Raw genomic sequence first — 16,146 nt, 5'->3', positions numbered from 1 at the left:
CAGTTCACATAATGTGTTGAGGCTTCACTTAATTTAGCTCTGTTTCACATTAAAGAGAGGTGAAAACATTATTTGAAATATTTCTAATTAATATGATGACAATTATTTAGCTATTGAAAACCTCTGTGTATTTTTTCTGGACATGATCATACAGACCTAGAATCTGTTGGACTTTCTAGATCTAAAGTAGCATTTTATGCTCAAGAACCATGAGTGGAATCAAGTTGTCAACAAATTCCAGGGTGTAAATGAACTACCAGCTGAAATAATTTCTGTATAATTTTTTCAACACTAGTGTTTATAAAGCAAAATTATGCTCCATTAAGTTATTTGTGAATTAGCTGTTATAATTTTTACTACATAAGAAAAATTACATGTGTTTCATCGTAGACATAAAAATATCTAATCTTATGTCTATAATGAAACAAATGCAGTTTGTTCTAGACTTAAAGCTATATATTTTATGTTTACCCCAGAATTTTAACATTACACTTGTGTAGATATCCACTCTCCAGAATATAACTGAGAGCCTATCAAAAAGAAATACTAAGGTTTCTACATAAAGCCTCATGTCCTGTACTCAGAAAAGAAAATCTCCAAACCTTGCTCATATTTTTCATTCAATTTTAACAAGATCACATATTAATTTAGCAGTCTAATGTAGAAGCTCATGAGAGCAATGTACTTTCACAGCAGAGAAAGCCATCAGTGCTAATGTCATCAAGAAAAACAAACTTGTGACTAGTAATCTCCATATATGAACAAGGAAATGAGTGAACTTGAAGATTTAGGAGCCAAGTTATTTTTTTTTTAATAAATAAAGTCTGAGAGCTGAAAAACTTTAGCTACCTAGAAAATTAGTCTGTATGGAAGTGAATCCCTTTGTGTGGACTAAAAGGTATACTTCTCTAAAACACTTTTGAAATCTAAAAATCAAGTGTTTGCTAGAATACTATAGTACTTTGAGAATAGAATAGTACTTTGGAGAAAAGTATTTAAATAGGTAAAACAATCCTTATCATTGCCTTTGTTATAATTTACCTAAAAGGAATAATAAGCATTTATATTTTATAATTCACCAACTTTTCATTTGAAGCACACATTTTGGCATTTCCTCTAACTTTAATTTCATTTTATTTGGATGTGGAATTGCTAATTCATCTCAAGATTTTACAAAGATGATTACCGTCAAAAGAAAAAAAAATTATTTAATGAATACCCAGTTTTTCTTTCCTCAGCCAGTCATTGGACTGACCACTTACGATTCATTTGTTCATTCAATAAAAACATATTGAGCACATATTATGAACTATGCACTGTTCTAATAATTTTCTTAAAAAGACCACTATGATTACTACAGTTCTTTGAGAAAGATACACAATTAAGGAGATAGACCCACAGTGATTCTAAACTGAATACCATATTTGGAGCCATTTAGCCCCTCACTATTGGGTATGGTCACAGAAGCTCGGAGGTATACGGTGTAAATATGACAACAAGCCAAGGCACTCCGTAGGTCTTTCTATATTAGTATATAATAGAACTATTCGGGCCACTGAACAATTCATGGGGAAGAAAGAGACTTAGATTAGAGAGGACAGGATTTGTGTATCATCTTATACTAGTCATGATATGTTTCAGCACATTGACTAAAACTATCAAACTATATATAGCATTAATATCTATTTTGAGTTAAAATGTTTAGACAAAAGATGTGACTGATTCTGAATTCATAAGGCTCTGACATTTATTGAGCTGCTTCCAAGTTTCACAATAAAGTTTTTGAAAAGTATATTCCTCAGGACTTCCCTGGTGGCACAGTGGTTAAGAATCCGCCTGCCAATGCAGGGGACACGGGTTCCAGCCCTGGTCCGGGAAGATCCCACATGCCGCGGAGCAACTAAGCCCGTGCGCCACAACTACTGAGCCTGAGCTCTAGAGCCCACGAGCCACAACTACTGAAGCCCGCGCACCTGGACCCCATGCTCCGCAACAAGAGAAGCCACCGCAATGAGAAGCCCACGCACTGCAATGAAGAGTAGCCCCTGCTCGCCACAACTAGAGAAAGCCCGTGCACAGCAACGAAGACCCAATGCAGACAAATAAATTAATTAATTAATTAAAAAAAAAAAAAAAGTACATTTCTCACCTGGGAGAGCATCACTGCTACTCAATGAAGCAGAACCCTTACTTTTACTGAGTGTTCCCCACAAAGTGCAATCGGTGGGGAGAGCCAACGGTGGCTCGGGCACATACTGAGCTCTTTCCCCTCCTCCATGCCTTTCGTTACTCTTTCACTTTTCTCTACCTAAAATGTTCCCCTCGACTTTTCAATTCCCACCTATTAAAATCCTACCCCCTGAAAGTTTCACCTCAAATACCAACCACCTTCTTCAGGACGACTTCTTTACTACTTAAAGCCATGGTAACATATTTTATTTCTAATAGAGCACTTAATATATTTTCTTTGTGCTGTAATTACTTAAATATTCCTGTCTTTATCCTACCCAGTTTTAAAACACCTTGAAGGTAAAGATGGTGTCTCGTTTGTTTTTTCATCCTCCATCGTGAGAGCTAACACAAGCCCTGCACATTGGTGCTAGGTACATGCTAGCAGAATTAATTTACTCAAATAATCTCCAGGATTTATTTATATATTCATGTTCTGCTTATCTAGGAGAGGATAATGGGATTTTGCATTTATTTTTTACATCTAACTTCCCCCCTGTATATATCCATTTTCTTAAATGACTTTTACTTTCTTTCTCCTGTTATATCCATGAAAAGGTATTTAAGGAGAAAGTTACCATCTAGGCCAATAGCTTGTTTATGATCATAGCCCAAAAAGAGTAGTCTTGGTCAAATGTAATTGCTGGAGAGAAAACAGGTCAGATGCTTCTCTTCTGGAGAAGGATGAGAGGCATAAACGGAGAAAAATGCTTTTGAATGGCTACGTCCTCAGACTGACAACTCAGTGGTTCATCAAAACATAACTCTTGCCCTAAAGTTAAAAGAAAAACTGATTTACATGTAAATTGTGATGTCTAGGTTATTTCCATTTGGAGTTCATCAGTTTGCAAAATCCTCCCCATTACTATGGTGATGCTACCTCATTAGGTAGAATTTGCCAATTAACAGGAGCTGATTTTTGTCACAATCACTTTTGTTATATTGATTATCAAACTTTATTATTTAAGATTTCAAATATAATTCAAAATAAACTTAATATATTGCTATTATTAGAGGAATTTGCTTTGAAAATTGGCTTTTTCTAATATGTTCTTTTAAAAGTTATGTATTTTTAGATAAAATATTTCATATTTGCCAAAATCCTTAGAGTCTGTAGAAGATGGTTGATAACTTGAGACTGACAACTCCCCAAACTTACTTCTGACAACTTCCTGCCTTGTTCCTCACTTTCCCCTGGCAGGCTTTGCTTCAGTTGGCATTCAGTTTTGCATCAAATTATACACCCATAGAACTATAAGTTATTAATCCAACAACTGTCAAACATACTTTCCAAAAATACTTTTATAGGCAAACTTGATCATCCTCACTGAAGAACAGAGATTAAGGGAGAGATTCTTCATGAAAAAATAGGCAAGTCCTTTAGATTTGAGTTTCTTAGAAAGTCACACATTCACAGGTATTTACAATAAAGACATGTCATTGTCCATTACCCACGAGATTATCAAATTATGACTTACTGACATATGGTGTATCCAAAAGTTCATCTTCAGGACTCAAAAGGACTTAAATCATCCAGGTCTTCCTCTTTCTATTTTGAAGCATACTGAACCTTTTCAAGCTAGCTTTAACTGATTGCGGAGTAAGAAAAATGGTTAATTGATTGATGAATTCTTTGAATATTGTGTTCCTATTTTGTGCAAGGCAGAAAGAAACCCAAGGGTTTCTGAGCATAAATATGATCTACCATGTGCAGCGCACTCTCAGAAACAATCAATCAAAGATTCGGTAATATTTATTACACCAGAACATTTTTGCTTCTGCCAACTCAGTCTGTTACTATAGCTTAATCCCACTACTTCTTGTTCACATTCAAAAATCTTTAATTCTTTGCTGAAATCCACCTTTTTCGTTCTAACAATTTCCAGTTACAAAAGCATACATAGGGAACACCTTATAATTTACTGATAGTACTTACTTGCCTTTTTGGCAGGCAAAGCAAATAGCAGCCTAAATATTTTGCCCCAGATTCTTATCACTACCTTGTTCTATATCCTCTGCTTGTGACATAAATAAAGTATATTAGATTTCCTTCTCTGAGACTCAGGCATCATCCTCTGTGGCCTGCCAGATCCTTGGGAGGAAAAGCATATTAGTTTGTTAAAGACTATTATCTCGATGAGTCATTATGTCAGTTGGTTTTCTAGCAGAATTCCTTTGTGTAAATGGGAAAGAAGCGGGAGATATGATGGAGAGGCAAAATAGTCAGAGATGGAGAGCAAAATGGTCTGAAAGTGAGAGGCTTAGGTGTTGGGTCCCTCATTACAGACCTATGTCACTTTATCACCTTGTGAGTTACAAAACCTCAGTATCATCCATTTTTTCATCTGTAATTGAGAATAATCATACCTCCTTAGATGACTGTTAGGAGAATTAAAGAAATAAAGTACAAGAAAGTACTTTTTAAAATGTGCAAATAAATGTGTGTATGTGTTTGTACCTTGAGGGCAACTACCAGTATAAGGAAAAGGGATGTTTAAAGTACAGATACTGATTCAATATCTTGTAATAACCTATAACTGAAAAGAATCTGAAAAAGAACATATACACAGACACAGACACACAGACATACATATAATTGAATCACTTTGCTGTATACCTGAAACTAACACAACATTGTAAATCAACTATACTCCAATAAAACAAAACAAAAAAAATACAGATACTGTCTCCCTCACTCTTCACAATCTTTCCTTGTTTAAGCTTGCCAAATGAGATCTGTCTCACTCTATTAATGAGGAGGTATGCTGTGTTAGGTCACAGGCTTGCTGTAGGATATAAGAACAGAATGTTCTATGGCATGTGGTTCTGGCACAAGTCTCTCCAGTGATGTCAGCTTTGCTTTGGGGGCATGAAAGCATTTCTATTGGCCATGACATGGCTTGTCAACCTGTGAAGAAAGGAAAGAAGGTGTCCATGTCTTAAGAACAAGACACTCTTTCCCTCTAGGGAGAGTATAAACATAATTTGTGGACCACATTTAGGATGGTGTTTTTTACGATAGTAAGTACAGGATAAATGATAACGTATATTGGCTTTCAGATTTTATGGGCTAAGCCAGTGGGAATTTGTATGTTCCGTTCAGGATTTACACAGTTTGTTGGAGAAGCTTCAAACTCTGTAACTGTTGGAGGAAAACTTTCCTCTCATAATAATTAAGGAGGCAGTAAGCTCTAGGCAATTTCTAATTATTTTATATGTACTATCTCATTTAATCATCACAAAACTATAAGGGAGATACTAATATGCTGCTCATTTTGCAAATGAAATTGAGACATAAGCAGTTCAGTGACTTCTGTGGTCATTCACTACTAAATGCAAAGCCAGGATTCAAATTCAGTCTGGATTCAGAGACCTTTGCTAACCACAGTGCTGCTTCTCTGCCCTGAGAAAGCTTTCCCAAGAGTTTAAAAATAAGAAGTAGGTTTAGGACCTGAGGTCTCCTTAACCTAAACTAGGTGGGCATTTTAAGTAGATAGTTTACCTACCAACTTTTCAGAGAAAATTATCTTTAGATGCACCAACCAAAACTTGTCTATTAGGGGAAAAGATCTCTTGTCTATCTGTTCCTAATTCCCTTAGTTTTTCATTCCTTCTAGGAAACAAGAAACTAAAACTTTAAAAAATACTAATGGATTTTCTCCCAACCCAGAGTAGTGATTCTGCTATTTTAAAGACAATGTATATATTGGGATTAGTCTCTCCGTATTTCAGAATGTCAACACATTTGCCAAAAATAAATTTATAAATTTAAATGTAGCCAAGAGATTTAGTTTATCTAAGAGTCCTACAAAGAAGAAACAGTTTACCACTGTTTTTACAGGTTGAAGTAAATCTGACATATTATTGACATATGCTATAGGTTTAATTTAATACCATAGTACAGATGTGTGCTCTGATAAGTTTTTGTGAAACCTAGGCTAAGATGAGCAGAGCTGTTTCAATATTTATGGGGTTGAAAATGCAGAGTTAGCAAAGGAAGCATTTTAATTAAAACAATATTTTCCCCTATATGCACAGAGTAAAATGCAAGGGAATTCATTTAAAGACTTACTATTTTTTTCCATATTGTTGCTGTGTTTTTAGGCACAGTGGAAAAGGCTGGGGGTTTTTTCCCCCAATTATTTTAATTTTTGATTTTGGAGGCATCAAAAAATAAACAATAATTTCTTCTGATTTTTCTTTCTTTCAACTAAATTTATGTGACTCTTTAAGTTTAGCCTTTTTAAATTGTATGTTTTAGGTATCTTGGAGATAACATCAGTGGAAATTGGAGTTGTTGCCGTCAAAGCCATTAACAGCAACTATTATTTAGCCATGAACAAGAAGGGGAAACTCTATGGCTCAGTAAGTATTCTGCTTTTATTTGAAAAATCCACTTCAGTAAATTATTACCACAGTTTTGCAATGTTTCCCGCAGACATTAAATAGTTTTGTTATCATTCTATTGCTAGTAAATAGAACCACAGAGGGCTGGTCACCAGCGTTTCAAGGGCCGGCAAGGCAGCTCTTCCAACTCTGTAATCTCCTCTGTTGTTCACGCATTAGTCTACCACGCAGACTGTTGCTGGCATTCATCAGTCAGTGCTCTGAATGCTAATATTCTGAATGCTCTGAGCTAACCAGTCAGACTCTCACGGAAGCACCTGGTCAGACTGTCATGGTTGCTGCAGACAACTTGGGGAAGGATCATTGAAAACAAAGATCTTGGATTGAGTAGAAAACCACATACTCTGTGTGTATGTGTTATAGCTGAAGATAAAACGAGGGCATGGGTGTTTTGTATCCCGTTAAAATCTGAAATGGGGAGACGCGTCAGGAAATTCCACATCTTCTGTGCTGTTCAATCAACTCCAGAATTTTATTTACCTAAACAATAATGATTAATTCAGTTACGGAGCTGGTACCCAGCCAGCGCTTTGAGTACATACATCCCTGTGTTCCATAGCAAGTATCAGGGAATATCACTTTAAAATGTGTAAATAAACTTATTGTGTTGATTAGTATAAGGATGATTGCAGTGCCTGCCTAGGGCAAGCAGCTTTCAAACTTAAGTAAGTGTCAGAATCACTCAGTGGATTTGTTAAAACACACTCCCAGATTTTCTGATTCAGTCAAATCTGTAAGACTTTGCATTTCTAACAAGGTCCCAGGTTTCCCTAATGCTCCTGGTATGGTACCCACAATTTGAGAGTCACTGGAAATTGATTCCATCATTGGTCTGGACATACAATAGCCTTGTATTTCATTCATATCAGATCCACTTATAATTGGGGAGTCAGGCATACCTTGGGTGAGCCTCTTTGACTAGGATAAATGCTTTTTGGGTGAAGGGGTCAGAAAATTTTTAGTTAAATTTTTCCATTATAGGTAGCTCTACTAATGAGCCTAGAAGAGTAATGGAACATTTTAAAAAGTGGTTCCATTTGGGAGTTCACAGCATAACCACTTTAGAGACATTTTTTTGTTTTTCTTTTCAATAAACATGCCGAGGTCCCTTCCCTCCCTAATTCTTATATAAGAATTACTGAGTAAGAGGTCCAGGCACATATTCTTTGAAGAGATACTGATGCATAGTCAAAACCAATGCTTTAAAGTAAAACCTAATAAAAATTTAGATTGAGAGAGAAAATGTAAAAGTTTTAATTGCAATAAAATATTGAAATAATTTTTAATTGATAAAGTATATTTCTTTAAAAAGGTGACATCAAGGGAAAATGGATAGCTCTCAAATGAACTGTCATAAAAATATTTAATACTTTTCCTTCCATTCCCCTACTTTTTTCTTCTATCCCAACATAGCTCACACACTGTGCCTATTCTTCTTCTTGAGCTCTAAGGCCTACGAATTATTTCATTCTCTATTTCTTATGTAGATGCTCAGTTGCTTTCTATCACATCATACCATTTTAATGATTTACAATGGCATTTATCAGATATTTCTCTCAATAATGTGTTGGTTGTTGACTGTCTTCTCCCAGTAGACTGTGGACTTCAAGAGGACAGGGTTTGCCTTGTCCCACATGATTTCTTCAGCACGGAATAGCGCAATGCATTAACCTAACTACCTTTCCAAGTAGCTCAGCCCATCATAGCCGATGCACTCCACTTTCAGCCTGTCTCAGAAAGAAGCTCATTCTCTAACCATAGTGTACTGTTATTGTAATTTTGCATTACCACCAGGAAGAGTAAAAAAGTATGGCTTGTTCAAAATTAAATTAAAAATCTACTCAAATTCAGTGTCCTATTTACAGCAGAATAGGACTAGGAACTTTGCATTTAAAGGGTATACCAAAAAAAAAAAAATTCATGAGTACACATCCTATATATTCTGTGTATCAGGTGACAACTCTTGTAATTCCTATTTTTTTTTTTTTCAGATAATTTCCATTGATTCCATAGCCTTCTTGAAAATAGCAATTAGGCAAAAACCCAGAGGGATTGATTAAACCAACACTATATATTCTATTCTCTTGAATATTTTCCTCGATTCCCTTTTGGGAAACTTATCTCTCTTATATTTTCATTATTCACCCTCTGAGCAATGTGTCTATTGTATACTATTGTATACTGAGTTCTGAGTTTTCTTCTGACAGATGGAATTAAGTAAATAGATTATAAAACTGAAGTATAGAGGACAAGCCCTTGTAGGGCATGGTTTAAAAACCGAAGAAATTTCCCTGGTATCCTGAGGAAATCCAAAACCTTTTTCTAAACTACCAAAACCCTACTTTTGAGATCTTGCTCTAGCCTAGATTTTTTTTTAAACTTTAATATTTATGATTCACCTAAATGCTGTAAACAATAGATTCCTAGGTCTCCTCCAGAGATTCTGATACAAAAATTTGACCAATGGTCTAAATATTCAAAACACCTGAGATGAGGAGTCTGATACAGGTGTAATTCACTTTCAGAAACATTGTTCTATAAATTAATTTTCGGGAGGAAAAATAATTTAGCATCCATTCCTACCTTTTTTATACATAGCTCCATTTCAAATATAAAATCAGCTAAAATAACCTCAATCTTTCTGTAGTCTCTAAAATACACCTTCTTTATTGAAAAAATACAATTATTCATGTAAAAAAAACCCTCTCTGCTTTGAAAACCATACAGTTTTAGACAGACTAGGATAAATCAATAGAAAAAAATAAACTCAAATTAAGGATTCAAATCTTCTCTAAGGCGTAATTTTTATTTTAAAATCATTACCTTAAATAATTTACCTTTTCTTCTTACTTTCAACCAAATAAGTCGTTACTTGAACATTACATTTAAATATTCTTTATAGAAGAGAAGCACAGAAGATAAATAAATTCCAGAAAACAAAGCTTAAACTAGTAACATTAACATAAAATATACCTGCTCATTACAGTTGTGATAATGTTCAAAATTAGGATCTAGCCTGCAGAAACCTGGATATTTAAATATACACACATTCAGGAATTGGGAATTTAGTCAAAAAGTCCAAAAGTGCTGAGGTGAGAAAAACTGAACTGCCTAGTAGAAGTTTCAGCTGAAAGATGCCTACAATGCCCTTGGTTTGCATAGAGAAGATAGACCCAGAAGAGCAAAAGCCCCAATTCCTTAGCTTTTTAACTGCTTTAGTTTGGGTATAAGGGGAAAGGGATATTTCTGAAGTCAGAGTTTTGAGATTAGTGAGGTATCTCCTCTTTGTTATTAACTCCAGAGTGAGAATCTGGATTTCTAAAATGAATGAGTTATCAATCTTTGTCACAAAAGATCCCCTTAAAAAACTTGGCCACTTGAAACAAAGCCAAAGGACTGTCTGTAAAGTGGAATTTCCCAGGATCCAAGTCTTCAGGCTTATACAATATAAGCAGTGCTAGTCACCAGATTTATAGTTTCTTTGACATGGAAATTCACAAAGCAAGGTTGTCTCATGTCCTACTGTTCAACTATTCCTAAACCTCAGAGTAAAATTGGTCAAAATTCCAAGTTACGGAAAATTGTAAATAATTTACAAAATTGAGAAATCTGGTATTTGGAAGAGAGGGACATCCCTCACTCCCAGGGCCTCTTGGTTATCTAGAGCTATTATGGTCTTGCTTTAAGATCTGCTTTCTTATCAACGTGTGTGTATTTATTGTGGATTTATAGGTAGATAACATTTGCAAACTTGATAAGCCCACTTTATTCCTGTAATTCTGTTTTTCCCATGGAACCCCAGTTATTACTCTGAAAAAAAGGATTATAACAACATTCTTTATCATTGGCTCATCACAAATATTGTTACTGGAATGCTTGTTTCTTAACAATCATTCTAGGCACTTAAACATGTCATGTTCAAAGCCCATCAGCTTTTTAAAAGGGCCCCAATATGTGGTTATGATGACAGATTAAAATAAATCACATGCCTTCTAATGTAGAATCTGTTTTGTCTTTATGAGTTTTACTCTTCTGTTGTTGATGTTTTGTATTAAGTGCACAACTTGTGTACAAATGGCAACAGTAAATAAAGCCCAGGAACTGGAGTTCTCTGGATGGTTTGTGTGAAATAGAATCAAGTATCATCACCATAGGAATAAAAGATTTTGTTTTTCCCTTGCAGAAAGAATTTAACAATGACTGTAAGCTGAAGGAGAGGATTGAGGAAAACGGATACAATACCTATGCATCCTTTAACTGGCAGCACAATGGGAGGCAAATGTATGTGGCATTGAATGGAAAAGGAGCTCCCAGGAGAGGACAGAAAACACGAAGGAAAAACACCTCAGCTCATTTTCTTCCAATGGTGGTACACTCATAGAGGAAGGCAATGTTTGTGGATGCAGTATAACCAAAGGCTCTTTTACCAGGCATAGTTGGTATTCTTCGTGAAGATAGTAGCTCAGAAGGAAAAGACACAGTGCAAGTATCTGCTTGGTTGAAAGAAAGGAAGCCTTTGGAAGGTTTCTGTACTTTCTGCTGACATATGATGTTCTCTTAATTAGTTCTGTGTCCTGCTTTGTAATTGAGATATAAGTAGATCAAATGGGATGGAAGTTATTCCTAAGTGAACAATATTGTGGCTGAGTTTTTGGGTTAAGTTTTTGTTTATGTTTTTGTTTTTAACCTCTGAGATAGAACTTAAAGGACAAGGAACCGTCTGTTGAATGATCTTCGGGAAAGTTATTTATGGAATACGAACTCATATCAAAGACTTTCATTGCTCATTCAAGCCTAATGATTCAATGAGCAGTAAGACACGCAAGCATTTACTGGAAAGCACTTGGGTCATATCATATGCACAACCAAAGGAGCTTTGGGCGTGGCATCATGGAAGAATTGGATAGGATTAAAAAATATAAACATGGTAGTGTAAAACTGTTCTAACAAAACAAATAGTATGGTATGCTTGTGCATTCTGCCTTCATCCCTTTCTATTTCTTTCTAAGTTATTTATTTAATAGGATGTTAAATATCTTTTGGGGTTTTAAAGAGTATCCTCATCAGCTGCCCTCTGATTTACCTCTTCTTTTTCTTTAGCACACCACATGCATGTTCATGACAAAGTGTTTTTAAAACTTGGCAAACACTTCAAGAGTAGGAGATAAAATCGGGGAAAAAGTGTGAGTGCCCCATGTGCTATCAGTTGACTTAATCTGCACTTCTGCCATAAGAACCATCAACAATAAATATGACAGTGCTATGGCATGGCTTGAGTGAGAGATGTTTGCCATCATTTAAAAGCATACATCACTCCTAAGGCTTCCTTTCCTAAGAAATAGACCAGAAGGCCAAATTCTTCTCTTTCAATACATCAGTGGGTCTCCAAGATATTAAAAGAAGGAAAATTAATTGTTACATACATTTTAGTAGCCTAGCCTCATTATTTACTAATGATTTTTTGGCCATATGTCACAGTGGTAAGTGATGAAGAGGCTGTCGGCATATATAAGAACACTTTATAAGTCTCACATAGTGAATCTCCCCCAAAGGAACTATCAAAGAATTTGGTATGAAGTGCAACCCTCCAAGGGGCTTAAACTGAGCAAATATATTCTGGTATATGTGTAACCATATACTGAAACCTGTTCAAGCTGTTCAAGCTGTATGATCTAGTCTTTACAAAACCCAATAAAACTTATTTTCTGTAAATTTAAAGAGCTTTGGAAGGTTCCATAATGTAACCTTATTGAAATTCATTTTGTTAGAGCAGGTATAGAAAACAGTACATAAGAGTGTACCAGTCATCATCACATAGTATTCCACTAAATAAATACATAAGCCTTATTTGCAGTGTCTGTAGTGATTTTTAAAAGTGTAGAAAAATACTATTTGCTCTAAATACTTTAAGTGATAACTATAAGATTATATTGATGCTGCAGTTTTATCTTCATATTTCTTGTTTTGAAAAGGTCTGTTTATTTTTATTGTTTGGACACAGTATTTTGGTACAAAGGAAAGACTCACTAAATGTGTCTTTTTACTAAAGTTTAACCTCTAGAAAGGCTGGTGTTTTGTGATCCTCTCTAATAACTTAATTGTGTCAATGCTTAACCAGCACTTCCAGTTAATCTGTTATTTAAGAATTAGCTTTATTAAGAAACTTTCCCATAAAGTAATCCCATAAAAGGTCATATTTTTCTCATTCCTTAAAAAGTTGGGATTTCAAAGGAAATGCATTTGAGGCAGAGTGTTTTGCCTTATGGCTAAAGTTGCATTTTATGGTACTTGGCTTCCAACTTGCTTTTTGACAAATGGGATTCTAAAAATGTTTAATTTTGTGGTTGGAATCTGTATGTTAAAATTTAATTGGTAACTGAGTCTGAGAGCTGTAACGTAATGCATTCCTATGAGAACTAGATTATCTTTAATGTTTTATTTTAAAATAATAATTGCACCTGACAGATGAACATGGACCACCCACAACCAAAATTAAATGTTTGGTGAGACAAATACAGTATTACATGACCATGGTAACAGCAAATAGGGCATAAACTGGATTCGTATTTCACATAGCCATTTAGATTACCAAGAGACTATGTGTAAACAGTCATCATTATAGTACTCAAAACAGTAAAACAGCTTCTAGCAAAATGTATCAAAGCTTGCAGAAGCCAAAAATAGAAAACATTTCCTTCACCTCTCCCCTGACTCACCCCCAAAACACACACATTGACAGAGAGAAAGACAGAAACCGTTTGGTAAGGAGTAATGAGATTCTCCACATTTAAAAATGGCATCTTTGCTTGGTATTGGGATAGAATTCTGGTCCTCTTTGCAGCTGGATTGTGCTACTGAAGGAAAAGCAGCTCCAGTCCTAAATTTCATATGTTTAAAAAGAAAATCATGATTTTGGGCGTTCTGTCTCTGTAGGAAGTGTGACCCCTGGCTACAGTGTCAAGGTGCGTCAGCCACAAATGTTTGTCCATCTGAGTGTTGATTTCGAGGAGACTCCTCATAAAGATATAGATTCCCTCCCTCCTCCTACCTCCCAAAAGGCTGAACAGTGTATAGTATGTTACATTTAAATGAATCAATAAAAATGCTGGGAAAAGAAAATGAAAATATTGGCCTTGTTTGTTTTATTAGCCTAAAACCATACCTGGTAATAAAGAGAGAAGCTCATGTGTTGTGTGCTTGGCAGGATGTGGTTAAATGCCCCACAGGCCCAAACAACAACAGAAAAAAAATCACTCAAACATTTGTAAGGTTTCTTTAATGTTTTACATGTGTGAGTCAGCTATCCGTACTCTAATAACAACCAAATGCTTTCAATTTTTCCTACGTATTCAGGTCCACCTAGTTTGCACAGTGGATAAAGAAGGATGAATTAAAAACAAGGATGGCTTGTGAAACAATGAAAGACTTTTGGAGGAAAGCCAGGAGGCTGCAAAATCTGATTTCAAGGGGATAGAGTAAGCCAATGAGTTTGATTTGAAAAGTAGAGAGAAAAAAATACATAATAATGCAAGTTGGGTCCAGGGTCCAAGCAAGGTTGTGGACACTATTTAAATAGATCATCATTAATATGCACAGTTCTAATAATTTGGATGTTTCTTAATTCAGGTTTTATGATTATTCAGCAAAAATAAAAATTACCTTTGCCTTATCAGGGAATGTTTTAGCTGATCCAAACTTTGTTTAAATAAAGATATTTGTAGGAAGCCATGAAATATTTAAGAGACGATATCTAGAGCATTAGAAGTAACACATTCACATGCAAACAACTATCCTGTTGATTAAGGATTCTTGTCTATTTCACTAGACAGGACTTTTTTAACTTAAATTAAGCTGTAAGAAAAAAAGAGGGGTATTTTGGAAAGATACTGGAAGGAAAAGGGCAATTCTGAGTTCCACCAGAACTGAGACATGAAGCAACTAAAATCCTCTTCCTCTCCGGCACTCTTACCTCTGATTGGCTTTATTTGCTTGGCTACCGCTTGCCTCCAATTCATTTCTTCCAACTCCAAAGCCCAAAACCTCATACCTCCTTTTCTCAAGATTCCAAAACGGAAACATCCAAGGTATGCCTCTTATTGGCCAAGTTTGGATAAGATACCAACTTTCAGAGGAAACAGCAGGACAAGGCATATGGGCACTATGGTTGGCCAAGCTTCAGTTACATGATCCAGAGCTACACCATGGGGATTTTGGCAGCCCACACCACTGGAACTGGTGAATAACAGTGTACCAAGGAAAGGGCAGTGCGGGGCAGGTGTAAAAACAAAAACAGTTCTTAGCTACATCTATATAAATGAGACTACTGACAATCTTGCATTTTTTGCTAATTCTAATTAGGCGTCATCTTTTTCTTCAAATCAGAGAGATCAAGATTTTTAAAGGCATTTTTTAAAAGGGAGAGATTGTATTCATTTTGTTTTGTATTAAAGCCAAGAATAGGGCCCTGAATATAGGCACGCTCACTATAATTCTGCAAACTGGTCATTGAGATGAATGCAAGTTTGCACTGAATCAAAAGGTGGTTCTCATACTAAATATCAGTCTATATCACAACATGACATTATAAGTATTTCTTTATATTTATCCCAAGAGTATGTACTAGTATTTTCAAATATATCAACGTGAAGAGAAAAATCTGAAACTCAAATGCCATTTGTTTTTTTAAAATTGTAAAATAAAAAAGAAAAAGTGAAAATGTGTTCTATGTCTCTCACTATGTCTTGTATATATTCAATATGAGAGAAAAAAAGCTTTATAACATCAATATCTCTTTTCGTCGGATGATTAGAAAATAATAAAACACAAAATGCCCTTGCAAGTGAATAATCTACTGAAAACACCTTTACAAAACACCATGTTAAAATGGAATAATCATGATCAAACTAATGAGATCAAAGGAACTGGTCTCATTCCTAAGTGACTAATAATGAACATTTCCATGTGGCTGTTCCATGATAGCAGCTAAGGGCAACAATTCCATACTCAAAGAGAAAAGCCATATGCCAACCATCTATGCATGTGGCATGTATTACCGTACATGTTTTTATTATCCTCCACAAAAGAACCTATGTTCATGTTTTAATATAGGCAATTGCATCCTCTAAAGATGAGAACAGCAGATGAAGAATCAAGACATCCCATGTTCCTCATTACAACTGTAAATTGAGCATAGGCCTTCGTACAACTTAGGCAGTGACCCCAATTGTAGAATAACCAACTATGGTAAGGCCTTAACCCTCCTAAAGTTTGGTTTTAATTACTTTATACACATCTTAAATGCCTAAATAATGTCACAATTTTTGAAATTATTTAGTGATCATTTCTGTGGTCAATTTAAGCTGCTGACAATACAAATATTCTCAGATAGGTCTTTCAAGGAGCAGTAAATTAAAATCAGTGTTTCGTGAGGTATTATAAATCAAAAAAAGACTACTCCTTATGGTTACAGGAGGCATTTGGGTTAAGGGTTATCAATTCAACATTAAAAAT

General features: G+C 35.3%; 1 protein-coding gene across 1 annotated transcript in view; it reads left to right on the top strand.

Moving 5' to 3' along the window:
- The window catches only part of FGF10 (fibroblast growth factor 10), a 79,820-nt gene extending 68,675 nt beyond the window's left edge, over positions 1–11,145 (top strand). Inside the window, exons 3-4 of the mRNA XM_061187766.1 lie at positions 6,491–6,594; positions 10,820–11,145. Of these exons, the coding sequence (XP_061043749.1) occupies positions 6,491–6,594; positions 10,820–11,017 (302 nt within the window). The 3' untranslated portion in view covers positions 11,018–11,145. The remainder of the gene's footprint in view (positions 1–6,490; positions 6,595–10,819) is intronic.
- The last annotated feature ends 5,001 nt before the right edge of the window (positions 11,146–16,146 follow it).

Source organism: Eubalaena glacialis, chromosome 4 (assembly GCF_028564815.1).
Source record: "Eubalaena glacialis isolate mEubGla1 chromosome 4, mEubGla1.1.hap2.+ XY, whole genome shotgun sequence".
In the NCBI taxonomy this organism is placed as follows: Eukaryota; Metazoa; Chordata; class Mammalia; order Artiodactyla; family Balaenidae; genus Eubalaena; species Eubalaena glacialis.
Note: the sequence above shows the minus strand (reverse complement) of the source record. Positions and strands in the feature narration are given on the sequence as shown.